Here is a 14,631-nt window from a genome sequence, read left to right on the forward strand (position 1 = left end):
TCATTCAAACGGTGAAGTTAGTCATGTAAAGACAACAACAATAATCATTCAGTTTGGTGAGTAGCTGTCAAAAGCAACTGAAGTTTATGTCTTTAAAACTATGGATGGAGGACAAAAGGACAAAAACAAATATTTATGTTGATCCGGACATCATCATTTCCTCCAAGGGTGATGTAGCTGGATGTCATTTTAGTCCATGTATATAATAACATACTAGGCAGTACTTGTATGACAGTAAGAGGGTAATGATGGATTATGAGACAACCCGTTTCTGTGCTGTAGAGGTAGACATATCAGACCACTGATGGCGCACGCAGTGAGATAGTAAGGATACCCCAAAATGACCAGTAAACCTCAACACTAGATGAAAAGCTGTATTCAATGCCTTACTATGCCTTATACAACAATGGTGGAGGTTACAGCAGCGCTTTAGCTTCCACCATCTTCAATTGTATACGGCTCAAGTGGCTTTAGCCTGTGCTGTCACCTCTGATGGATCATCATATAAACTACCGCTGCTGTATTTTCTCTATGCTTAAAGGTATAGGGGAGAAATAAAGTTCCACTTTTCCTTTTTCCCATGTCACTTGGGCCCATACACCTTTGCCCTGAGTGAGAGAGGAAGATGAGTATGAGCTGGCATAAAATTCAAGTAATACATACATACAAAAGTAATCAGTTTTAGACTGAAACAAATCCATTTGTCAATATATATGATGCACCAAACAAGGTGTTTGGTCTGTCAAATCAACAGTCCAATGTACCAATCAACTGATGAGTCATTATTGGCATTTCTAGAGCTGTGTGTCTACAAGTGGCAAAAATGATCTGCTAATTGAATGATTAAGATATACCTTTTGGAAACAGGCTGGGATGTCCAACTGATGAAATGCTTTTTTGTCTTATTCCACCAGGTCGTTCCAATCACTGGTCAGCCATTATTGGGGCCTCCCACTCTGAGAACTATGTGCTGTGGGAATATGGTGGCTTTTCTAGTGATGGAGTTAAACAGGTAGCTGAGCTGGGTTCCCCTGTCAAAATGGAGGAGGAGATCAGACAGAAGGTAAGATTCTCTGATGATGAATGTCGCGCGTAGATGTTGTGTATAAACGACAATGGAAAAAGATCCACAAAAAAACAAAAAACAATGATGCACACTATGCATTTTTGCAAGATATACAGCCAAGGTATTTAACAAAAGGATGAGTTAATTATTTTGTTCTTATTGGGAATATGTTGCTTTGTCCCAAACTAGTAAGAGGTCAGTTTCACAACACTGCAGGGCCGTCAGAGAATGTTCTCGGGTGTGCACACCTGAGTTCAGCATAGAATAAATTGCTTTGACATTGTTGTCCAGATTGATTAGTGCTTTCAAGCATCTACGCTATTCTTAGCCTGAATCTACCGCTGCTATGTACTGTGTACACAACCAATACACAGGATCTGGGGGAAGGGTACAGCTGTAGGACCTAGTTTGGATGTTGAAAGATAAAGTTAGAAAGAAATATCACAGCATTAAATTCTTCATATATCAGTTCATCTTTGATCAGACTTTGGAGCTTGACATGACTCTCATAATGCTCACAGGTTGGTGCTTTGGAGACAGCATCCACAGGAAGTAGCTGCTATTTCCGTCATTAACTCAGTGTTAATTAGTAATCCATTCCAACATCTCCCTTATTGTGCCCAAGGGAAATTGTTCTCGGCTTTCACTTTAGAACTGTCTTTCACAGCTTTTACCTTCCTTTTACATATTAAGTTGTAATTCTTATATATTTCTTGGACTCCACTCCTATGTTCTTTCTCCCTCCTAGGCCTTTCTTCATGTTATTATTTCCACAAACAGCATGGTATATCTTTATTCTTTCCTTCATCTCCATGGCTTTCTCTCTCACTCTTGGAATAACCGTGCTGGCAGAGCAGATGGTCCTGCAGAGTGCTTATTGCTGGCTAATAATGAAGACCTGGTGTCACAGCAGATAATGAGTGCACACTGTGAGCAATGGTGTCTCTGTGTCATTGCTGCCTTCCCACGGCTAATACAACACACTTTTTTGCATTATTCTCATCTTTCAGCCTGGATCATGAGAAGCATTTCCTCTAAGCTTAGAGGGGAGAGTGAAGTGGCACTAGATTTGATTGACCAGTTCAGTAAGTGTAATGAAAAGAATACATTATATTAGTTATTTGTGACTGAATGTTGTTGGGTTTGCCGTTAATTGCGATTATTTCTGGAGCACATGAAGAATGAGAATGTACCCACGCAATCAACCATACATGCCCACCCAGTGATCAGTAACATAAACCAAGAGGGACAACCCTCTGCTTTCTATAGGTGCGTCGAGGGTTATGTACAGTACATACAACAGTTTGATTGTACAGTATGACAGCAGGTATAGTGGAGTGATTAACCAGAACAAAATGAGGCATTTTCCTTACCACCAGCGACAATATCATCTCCAGGTGTTGCATGGCTCAAGCTGTGGTTGTCCATAATAATTGCGAAAATTGAAGTGGGACTGGCTGACACATGAATGGAGGGTGATGATTATGTATGCGATCAATAAAACCCTTGATTAGGCTGACACTAGCAAGCTGCATGCTATTCTTCGCTGCCTGAAAAAAACAATTTGAAATCAGCCTTTTTCAGTACTCTGTACATGGCTTACGTAGTGCCATTGATGTGTGTTTGTTAGTGGACATATGATCTTACTGTAAATAGGTGATTGCACTGAGCTTTTATCATATGTTTTTGTCTCACATGACATTTGGGTTCTCGTGATTGATGTTCGCAGCTGCTTTGATACCTGGAAGCTAAAACATCTTTTGTTTTCTGTGACAACTACTGCACACGTTGATTGTATTCACCTTTATACAACTTACACATAGTCTGGCATTGCCCTTGAGGTGAGGAGGCTGGTTGAAGGAGGCTCCCTCGTTTGAGCCATGCAGTGTGTAAACGCTGACACAAACAGAAAGCTGATTCTCTTTTGTGTCAGGTGGGGCGTCAGGGGGAACATCTAGCTCTGAATGCAAAATTGATATTCATAGCCAGGCTCCACTCCAGCCAAGGATGTTCATACAAAGTTTCATTTGCAGAGCCAACCAGGCATGCAGACCGTGCAAACATGTGTACATACACAGAGCCATTTTTTTTATCTTGCTCATGTCAATTCAGTGTGATGGCTTTATTTTCTTTCTGAGTTCGTCACCCTTTCAGAGTTTGGACAAGAGTGTGCTGCACCATCTGTCTTGCTGTTACTGCTCATTGGGTTGTGCCTGTTCCTGTCCTCTGGGAATAGATGCATCTTTAGAATTAGAGCATTATTAAACTGCAAAACTACAGTTGGAAGTGGTAGTACTTTGTTCTACGAATTTCCATTTTAAAAGATAGAGTTTGTATATTTAAAGGATGTGAAATGCACATTTAATTTGTCCATCTCATACAAGCATGCTGCTTGGCCCGGACATTTCAGTCCTTACTATGTGAATGGCAGTGGCGGGCCGTGGATTTGATACCTGGGCCTTCAGTGCTGTTCTACACTTCTAATAACCTCATTATGACGTCACAGCTATGGGTTATTATTTGTTCCGTGTAAAAGCCGCATATTCACATAACACTGCAACATTTGACAAATGAAGTCAAATGTTACATGAAGCTCAACACCAACAAAACACGAAATGCAGAGTGCAGATACATGAATACGAGCATGACGGGACGCTGCGTCATTAACGGACAATATAGTCCAAATCAATGTAATTAACACAATGACAAACTCACAAGAGCAGTCGCATATATTCATATGACAACAAAGCATGACAAATCAATCCAGCAGACCTGCAGCGGATCCACGCATTCCACCACACGAGCACGAGCCATTCAAATATTATTCATAAAAACGCCACGATAGACAAATGAACAGTAGTAACTGTAGAGGTAAAGAAACAAACTTCTCTTACCAAATGCTGTCTATCCTCCTTTCTTTGTTGACAAAGAGTTTAATCCCAGTACATCAGTTCCAGTAAGAAGTCCTTCTCGATTCATCGACGCCAGTAACTGTCATCACTGGCGTCGATGAATCACTGAATGGTAATAAACATGTGATTGCATGTAAGAGCCTGATCAAAAACAGCCCCTCTGCATTGCACATAAGCAATCATGACAGCATGCCACTCATTCTATTGAAAATGCCTGAGATTATAAGTGAGACCATTACTGCCCTGTTAAGACTATATATGTTGAAATGAACAGCCTACATTTACAATGCAGTGGACGAGAAGGTGTTTTGATTTGATTTATGATAGCTTTCCACCAGAGATGGTAGGGGATATGTCTTGATGTTTAGTGCATAGTAGTTACTAGTTACAGTTGGTAAGTTGCAGAATGTAATGGGGGATGGTGAACGGTATATGGACTTGCATCTATATAGCTTCTTTCTAGTCTTCCGACCACTCAAAGCCCTTGACACTACAGTTCAACATTCACACACACATTCATACACTGATGCATGGTTCATACAATGTTCTGACCTGCTCATGAGATTCTAAAATGCCCACTCACACATACTCACACACTGATGGCACAGCCTTGAGGAGCAATTTGGTGATCGAACTGCAGATCCTTCGATTAAATGAATAACCCACAATTGCCCGTGAGCCTCAATAAATCCCAGCTCTATTCAAACAGATGTGTAATACTGTTCCATTTGCCAAGTACAAATGCTCTTATCAGAGCACTTGGCAGCACAGGGATGCAGTCTGGGTCTGTTGTTGTTGTTGTCCCTCCTTTCATGTCTGAGGTGATTTGTATATGCATTCAGTCATTACAGAAGCTCAGTGTGTCACTAATGAGAAGTTTAATGAGACACTCTCCATGGACCAACGACCAGGGCAGAGGCCTCAGACGGATTATGAAATCCCCTATTTCCTCTCGCAGCATGGGGCGTTTTTCATTATTGCACAGTACAGACGCTAACGGAATCCTCTATTATCTTGAGCTCCACAGCTGCGCCACACAGCAGCGACAAAGCAAATTGGGCAAAAAGAGACATTACAGATTAATGACAGGAAATACAGATCTGTGTCACTTGATACAGCTGTGGTCCTTATTATATTGTCTGGCATCCTTGTTTTCTTTTCTTACAAGGGTACATGTGCAGATGATACTTATAGATCATTCAAGTGACTCCTGGAATGCCACTTGATTCCTTTTTTAATCTAAGAAGTCAATAAAGGATATTTCTGCACCGAATTCATATAAAGTTTGTATAATGGTAACGCCATTTGCTACGTACCACAGTCAAATTGGCAGGTTGATGAAGCATATTTCTCAGTCTGCAAGGAGCTTTATGACGGACTTGCGCATTTAGTTTGCATGATGAGCAAAATAACAAAAGGTATTATGCAAGAAAATATCAGCTATTTGTTAATCTTTGTCCCTCTGCTCCTCTTTCTGTGCACTTTGCAAGGGTTCAAATGATAATCTTGCTGTTCAGTTGTGTGAGAACAGTAAGGTCTGCCATCTGTAAGTGGAAGGCCTGCAGTCGGGTGCGTGGGTTGAGAATAATAGATATACAGGTTCTTTTGGGTCCATGACTCTCACTGAATAAGCAGGTGTGTTTCTCTTTGTGTACAGAGAATTACTTCACAACTGTGTTTCAAAGCACACAAATCTGCATGTGTCTTTTGGCACACATTTTAATGACCTCTTGTGTTAGGGTTCACCAGTCATACATCTTATCAGAGTTTTTGATGTTGGGAGAAATGATGAAACTATTTAGTAGATGCTCAGGGAGAAGAGCTATACGGTTACTCTATTGATCTTTATTTCATCTAATCAATCAACTGTTACTGTCTGCTCATTCCTTTTGTCCGAGGAATGTATCCCAGAGAGCTTTCAGATCATTTTATATTAGCTTGGTTTCATTTTAGTCATTGTTTAACCAACGGTACACTGAACAAAACATCGTGGAAAGAAGCTGTTACGTTATTGCTTTAAAGTATATTCATGTGGTGCACATACAAATTTCACTCAATTCATTGAAATCATTGCAAAATTGAGGACAACTCTCAACTGACTAAATAACAATCACAGTAAAATATATTCTTTACACACTAAAAGTGAATGCTAAGACAAAAGCATCAAAACCTTAACTTTTGTTACCATGCCTTGAACAAATGCAACAAAAACACAAACACTTCTGCTTGCGCTCTTCTGCAACACGCATTTTGCAAAACAATACACTGTTTCTTACATTACGCATGTTCAAGAACGAAACATTGATAAATACCAGAAATCGGCAACCTACACCCACATGAAATCACTTATAGACTAATTGAACATTAATTAGCCTAAGGCTCAGCACTACAAATAGAACTCAGGCGAGCTCACCTCTTTAGTGCGATCTTTGCAAACACGGAGGCAGTGAGAGCGAGAGGAAGAGGACGGGAGAGGGAAGGATGAGGACGAGAAACGAGGAAGGGGAACAGGGATTACCTTGCTTGTGATGTGGCTAGAACCTTACAGAAGGCTGGATCCAAAACCACCCACCTTCCCGTACAATACTATGTTTTGGTTTACCATTGCATTGTATGTTACAGTAACGTAGTGTTATGATTACTGTACTGATTGCAACATTTCATTATGACATAGAAGTGAGATGTTAATCTCCAAGTGTTGTGTCTTATTCACCTTTTGTGGAGAGGTTTGACACAGTGAGTCAAATTCTGCAACTTGCTGCTTGTAAGCAATTGTGTCTATGCAAACAGTAAAAAAAAAATACAAGAGCTGACATTTTGATAATGAGCCACTGAGAATTCTTTCTTCTTTCCACACATGCCTCCTGTGGCACGAAGACCTGCATAAGGCAAACAGATTAGAGAAGCCTGGATGATTTAGGTTCAGTTATTTTCTTGCATCATTAAGTTTTGTAATGTCTTTCTGAGATCCAATCTCTCATCAAACAAAAGGAGATGAAACAGCTCTTCACCTTGATGTCATTCAGAATTGGTCTTTCAACCCCCACATTTCATTCATTTCCTGGCCAACTAACGATCTTGTGCCTGGGTTTACTGTATATGAGAATATGTGGTGGTCCATGCAAGCATGTATGATACATCAATGAATGTTTTTCTTTTATCTTCCATGAAAGGGTCTAGTTCATGATTAATCATTCAGAATAAATATTGGTATGCCAGTTGTATTTGAGATGACTATGACACTTGAACACAGCAACTGTGCTGTGTACAAGTGTGCTTAAGACAAGGGGTTTGTTGAAAGGGGTCAAGCTGTGTAGGGGGTTTAAATGCTTTTTGAATTCACAGTAGTTCCGATTTTTTCCTCTCTAGTGCCTCTGCGCTAAATCCTCTCTCAGCCATCAAATTAAGCGTGGAGAAGGTAAACCCGTGTACTTAATCTTTGCCAGAGGTGTAATTATCTTTCAATTTCAAAAGTGGAGTAAGTGATGTAAAACATGCACAATTGCTAACATATATTAGATACTTCACGAACAGTAAAAATGTTTTTATTTTTAAGTGCAAAATACTGTATGTTGATTTTTGAAGTGTTTTTGCTTAGTTGTATTTTCTCTTTCAAAATAAAAAATGTCTGATAATATGTCTTTAAATAGTTAGATGATTGTGTAAAATGGATGCAAAATGCTCGCCCTCTGGACTAAGCAGAGAGGAAGAAGATTTCAACATGATAAGTCACACAAAAGCTACAGGCTCTTTTTCTACCTTTCTTTGTTTCTGTTATTGTCACACCCTCGTATTCCTTGTGTATCTCACTGTGCGTATGCTGCTGCACAATGTCAGGTTTGCCACAGTTTGACACCAATTACCTATAAAGGGGCCTCCCAGAGGGTGAAGTCTTGCCCCCACCTCTTTGTCCAACCTTGCCAAGCTACCGTACACCATGCCAAACCACAGTGGGTGTAAGAGCATGCAGAAATTCTCTAGCTCTTCGCTATCAACCCCCCCATGGTCACTTCGCCCTACAGCTACACCACTCCTCTGTTTGCTGAACATTTTTTTTCCGGGTGTCCTCTGAGACGTCTTTAAAAAAGAAGCAACTCCCCACATTTAGTAGAGAGTCATTTTTTAATTTCAGCTGGCAGTTTTCCCTTGGCCTGTCAGGTCAGCTTTATGAGCCAGGCAGATATGTTTGGGAAAACAAAGCTCTCAAAAACCCTAATGCCTGCCTTTGTTCCCAGGACTATTATTATGATTGACGAAATTGAGCAGTACAGCTGGAGACAAGCGCATTTTGAAAGGCAGTCGTGTAGTGTTAGCCAATCTATGCTTTGTGCATGTGCATGTGTGTGTCTCAGTGTGCACATGCACATAGTTTGGTTATATGCATGTGTTCTTTAGTTTTCCCATAATGAAGAAGTCAGAGTAACGTGTTAGTGTTTCACAAGGTTATAATAGTTTTCCTATACAGGTATTAAATGTAGATAGTATACGTTTGAGGTGTGGGTGTGGCCCTTAATGTTGAGTTGACTGGTCCTTAGTGCAGCTGGGCTACATACACAGGGATAAAAGCTGGATTATTCTGTAATGTTAGACATCTTAGCTGGAGGCAGCTTTGACAAAGCTCTCCTTGTGTCCAGAGAACTAAGAGGAATAAGAGAGTAGTAACAAGCAAAAGAGATTGGACAGGACATTGCTCCAGACACTCCTTAGTGCATCATCATTCAAGGATTAAATGTTTGCCTTGTTTATCTGATTTGGCTGTCCCAGGAGTTTTCTCTGAATAGTTGTCAGTTCCTGGGAGTGTGAGATGACACAGTTAAGGGAAATTCAAATGTATGCTAAACATTGGGCTGTTTTGAGTTAGCTTTGTTTTTTTAGTCTTAGGATATAATTCCATCTTTTATCAGTAATTAATCAAGTCTATTAATGTACCTCTTGTGGTGTTTCAAGTGTTTATCTTTTTTTTCCGTTTTATTTATTTGTAAATTTAACTGCGACGTCATACTTGATGTGTGACTTCCTGTTTGTGTGTATGTGCTGTTGGTGCCCAAACTGCTACAGTTTGCGAACACACAAAAGTAAGTGAACAAGTTGTGGACAGGGGTTTGAAAACCGTGTCAGAGAAAGGGTTTTAGTGGAGCAGATATGAAAAATGCCTGAGTGATTCACACGGTGTTAAAGAGACATATGTATGACAAAGGTTCTCTTATGTATACTCAAATGTAAACAGGTTGTGTGAGATGAAAGAAAGTTTTACTCATTTAATTTCCATCCCATCTGTTGCAAACTGCAGCCACTGTGATTTACTCCACAGTAATGTTAGTTATCGTTTGTTTTTTCCATCATACCGAATAAAACAAATAATCCTCCTAAAGGTTTTTGCTGTGTCAACTCAAGGTTCCATATTTAGAGGTCACAACAGAACCTGTACAGAGGTGAATTGCTGATTCTCCTGAATTAGGTTTTGGGATAGAGAAGAGAGGCTTCCGTTATCTTTTTCTAAGATCTTCATAAGATCAAGGCCAGCTAAATACAATAAACCCTCATTATAAATCTTTTTGATCTTTTATTCATGAAGTGGCCTCGACAAATCTGCTTCCAGTAATGGCTCTAGCTGTTATGTTGTCCCTATGTAAATGAGACCATGGCTCTGAGGCCCCCCCATTCACTGCAATCTCCATCCCATTTGGTAGGTTGGAGACCTGAAATCTGTCTTCCCTGGCGTGGGTCGAACAGATGAAGGAAACAGAGTGAGATAGCAGTAAAGGACATAAGAGCACCCAGACATGTCCACATGCATGATTCTGACAAACAAAATCAAATCGATATTATAATTAAATATATGTATGAAGTAAGCACAATCTAACCAACATTTTGATTGTTTACTGAAAAGAGTATTATCATCTGTTACCATCCCTATTATTAGTCGGGAAGAAGGCACAGATTTGTTATCTAGAAACACTGTTTTTGTACCATTACAGCTTTGGTTAATTCCAGGTTATTGCTTATTCCATTACTTAAAGGGCGGCATCTTTCATTTCTAACGTTGCATTCATTTGCCTCAAATGCATTAAAAAGCTCATTACTCTCCCTCTCTGCACCCACAGTAATAATAGTTACTCTGTGGTTATGATTGTTCTCTGCGTGTAGAGAGAACAAATAAAAACATGTTTATGTTATCAGCTTAGGTTGGCTTCATATTGGATGATGGACTTTAGGCCAGTGAAGCTGGCCAGTCCTTGTAGCAGTGTATTGAAAAGTTGAGTTGTCAAACATAAATACTGCGTTGTGGTTTCCATTTGATTTATCAGGGCTGACTACAGCATATATTGTCTGTTTGGGCAAACATATATTCTGTAAAGAGATATAGCTCTGACAGTCTCTTTAGTTTTGCATACTGTTTATCAATGCAAAGTAACAATTTCCCTTTTGCATGTTTTTGTTTTGTTTTTCCCACTCGGAGTTAACGCCTCTTGTGAGTTTTGGACTGGTTCTAGTCCATAGCTGTTTGTGAAACAGTGCTTCAATGAGGATGTAAAAGACATCTCTGATGTTGTATATATGATAAATGGACGGAGTATACGTATATGGCTTTAATTTGATCAGGTATTAGCCTGAGCAAGGATTCTGGAAGTAAGAATGAAAGTAAGCAAACGGAAGGAAAGCTTTGACAGCGACAGACAGGCTGAACTGGGTCATTAAAGGCAGTTACCTCGAGTCATCTCTAATAATATCCCTCAGCCCTGGGCCCAGGTCTGCTGGAGTTGCCTGTATAATGCCTCAGGCTGCTTGATGAATGAGTGTGCCAGGCAGCACTATAGGCTTCCAGACTACCCTGCAAGGCTCAGAGATTGCCACCGAGGACAACCACCGTCAGCAAATCAATTCACAGCTCTCTGGAGAAGTAGTCAGCGCTTACAAACTCATCTGCCTTAAGCACGGACAATTCTCTTGTCACCACGTTTCGTCATGACCCTGCGGAAGGTTCTCCTGTTCTGTTTTGAGCAAGATCGGTGTGACTGAAGTAAATTCACCTATGCAGTATCCTATCTGCCGCTTGTTCTGCAGGGCAGGATATGGGTGTGTCAGAGGAGATTTAATTAACACCTGAAGGCTGTGTAAGCCTTTACGCTGTGTGCTGATAACAGCCAGCCTGCATCCCATTGGAATTTCGAAGCACTTTTTTTTACGTCTATTAATAGTTTGGAGTATGTGCTGGGACAGACAGACCAGATATTCCTGGGTAGAACTTTGATAACAACATCAGAGGAGCTTCTCTCTCACCCAGGGAAAAGGCTCCTTTAGACCAAGCGGGGCTTTGGCTCCCAGCTCTTAAATTTCCCGTAATTGTGGTCTCCGAGGGAATACTTTGACCATTTTGAATGCAGAATGAAGTATTCTACCATCGTTAGCCTGAGTGGAATCTATCTGACACATAATTACAGTAAATACCTACAAAGTTAAGCAACAATATAATAAACAAAAGCATATTTAGTAGTTTAAAGTTGCTTATTTTTTGTGTTCAGAAAATGTTAACTTTTTTCAGCATCTCAAGTTGCAGCAAGAGATAAGGTAGAAATCATGCAGTCGTCATACTCCAACTACATTTGATTTGATTCTCCATGGCACAATTGTCAGCTTACTTTGATATATTATTGTGATGATAAAGTATATGAATGGCTTATCAGCATCATTCTGCACTCAGAGGAAATTCATATTTGCAATGTTAATTAGGTGAACAATGAATAGAGGTATTTGCATGGTAATTAGCATTAATGATCTTTTTAGCATGGTGATTATACAAGCATGTGCTGCTGATATTCCAATGGGATATGAACAAAGCAGAAGTTCCATTTGTTACTGCTTCATGTCGATGTCTTCCTGCTATTGCGTAAAGGGTAAAGGGATGCTACCTCCCTCATTGTGATTCCATAGCCACCAGGAGCTGGGAATAACCATTAGTATTGTTTTTCTTCAGAAACTGTGTAAATAATATAGGCATTCAGACACAATTTAAATAGCGGTCTCCTCTCTTTTGCTGCAGTGTCAGACTGGCTTCTTTGGCATTTAAAACCCGGTCATCTGCGTTTCTTTAGACCAAGACTCTGGGAAATCATGATTACTGTTAAATGGAAGCTCAACCATGAAGAACAATTTATTTTAGAAATGTCGGTTGCATTCCAGGGATCTTGTTAATGTTGATTTTTCAAAAGTTATGATATGCAATAACGTTTTTGAATATTGAAATAACAGTATTACTTGTGATAAATACCCAGAGATTAAAATGTTCACAGTTCTGCCTATGTATGTACATTGTATATATATATATATATATATATATATATATATATATATATATATATATATATATATATATACTGTATGTGTGTGTGCCAAGAACATGGCAGCTACTCAGTGCATGCATTTAGGGATGCAGATATGGTCAAGATGATCTGCCTAACCAAGTATCAGAATGCTGAAGAAAGGTGATTTACTTTAAATGACTTTGAACGTGGCATGGTTGTTGGTGCCAACAGACTAGTTTGAGTATTTTAGAAACTGCTAATGTACTGGGATTTTCACGCACAACCATCTCTAGGGTATACAGAGAATGGTGTAAAAAAAGACTGTGCTTCATACTCCATACACTCTAATACAATTATTTCAGATTTTCTTCATTTTCAGGCCGGCTTTCTGGCTGTCAAAGCTAGTCTTGGTTAAACTTTGTGTTTTAGAGATACTAGTTACCCGAAGAGGCTGGAAAGAGATATCTGTTTCTAAAATATCATGTTTCTATATAAAACCCTGTACAGCTAACGTTAGCAGAGTATGTTAGCACATCATTTACTAGTGTCAGCACTTCTATGCTATAATAGCTACTGCAGGTATACTGTATGTATACACATGCTGATTTAGCTTTTTCATGCTTTTTGAAGACCTACCCATCTTTACAGAAACAGTTTTGTTCCTTCATTTCATTGTCTTCTGTCTTGATCAGCAGGTGATGTGGTGATTCACAGTGGTCTGTAGGCTTTATCTTTTCAATCTGTTTTTGTCTGTCAGCTTCTTTCGGAAATCAATATTTAAATTCATCCCAAAAAAACATAATATTTATTCTTACATCCAAATCCGTACTCATGACTTTAGATCCAGTCTTAATACAGATGTTTGTGTATTTAATCATCAGGTATTCTTTGACATCAACTGTGTAGTGTTTTTACAAACAAATAAATATTGCTGTCATAACATGAATGCTGTATTAAACTGCCTTTTTAAGCAGAGTTAAGGAAGTTGATTGAGTGTAGCAGTTTGTGATCGTTTATTCTGCAGTGAGAAAGCACATAGACTTCTGTATAGCTGCTTTTCTTGCCCATTTTCACATTAAACCATCACAAATGTCAGTGGAGCAAGCAGGCAATGTTAAACCATATTAACACAGTGCCTCTGTTAACCATTTCTTATTTGCAACGATGCCAGTTTAAATGCCGTTCCTTGCCTAACAGGGAATTACAAATGCTAAATCAAGCATTGCAAATGAAGGTTCACTGCGCTTGTCAGGACTAGATGGAAACGATTCATGCAATATGAATCTTTTCCATCCAAGATAAGAGAGTATGTCATCCGCACTGCATGATGTGTCTTCTCTAATTGATACAAGCAGTTCTCTGTTCTGGAAAGGACTCCACTGAGCTTTTAACAATGATCTTTTTTCACAACATAAACTGGTTTGTTTAAATCAGCAAACATATTAAAAAGAAACATGTTCAAGCTAGTATACAGAGGAGCTGTAGACAGAACCCACCGACTTCCAGGACTCACAGGTGGGAAAAAACCTTCTAACAGGATAACATTGTTATAATGGGAGCATTGGGGCCAAGAGCAGTTTTCATCAAATGTTTTTGTTTCGATATATTAGGATGTTTTTGATGGTTCCTTTGAGCAAACTGAGATGTTAAGTGTTTTATCTTGGTTTGTGAAATCAAAGTAAGAAGTGAATTGTTGGAATCTGGCAGGAGTGGGTTTGGTTACTAGTAAGTATAAAAATTTAATTATTGATACAAATAAAATGATTAATATCAATAGGATTATTAACATATATTAACAATAATGGGGCAATACCCTGGAATCAGGGACCAACAACCAAACTGTGGATTACGTCTCAAAAAGTACTATTCCACATCCAGAGTGCAGTGAAGGGTTGAATCCACAGACTGACTATACCAACCTATTATCACCAGACAGTTTATTTACGTAACAATACTGATCAGAAATCAATAATATACATAAAAAACATCTATTATACAATTACAAGCATAATACCTTCAAGCAACAACAAGCAATCACATGGTGAGGGGAGTGTGTGTGTGTCTGTGTGTGTATGTAGGAGGTTAAGGAGAGAGAAAGAGAACGAGCAAGATGGCGGATAAAGTCACGTATGGTTACATCACGCGAGACTTAACAATGGCGGCGCGGCAGCAATTGTTTAATGGGGCAATAAGACACAAAATGGAGTCCGCGCTTACACGCCACGTGTGTATGCAATAAGCGTAACGGCGTATATGTGTGTGTGTGAGTGTGTGTACGTGTGTGTGGATCAGCTTGAAAAGAAGCAAGGCAGATCCTCACCGCAGCAGTAAAATAAAGCACATATTACCT

The 14,631-nt window shown here is 39.4% G+C and overlaps 1 protein-coding gene across 1 annotated transcript in view; it reads left to right on the forward strand.

The window, feature by feature from the left end:
* The window catches only part of spon1a (spondin 1a), a gene marked incomplete at both ends in the record, with an annotated part of 54,962 nt that overhangs the window by 18,160 nt on the left and 22,171 nt on the right, over positions 1–14,631 (forward strand). The window contains one exon of the mRNA XM_079165254.1: positions 915–1,063. Coding sequence (XP_079021380.1) covers positions 915–1,063 — 149 coding nt within the window. The remainder of the gene's footprint in view (positions 1–914; positions 1,064–14,631) is intronic.

The sequence above is a fragment of the Pholis gunnellus genome (assembly GCF_910591455.1).
Source record: "Pholis gunnellus genome assembly, chromosome: 1".
Lineage (NCBI taxonomy): Eukaryota > Metazoa > Chordata > Actinopteri > Perciformes > Pholidae > Pholis > Pholis gunnellus.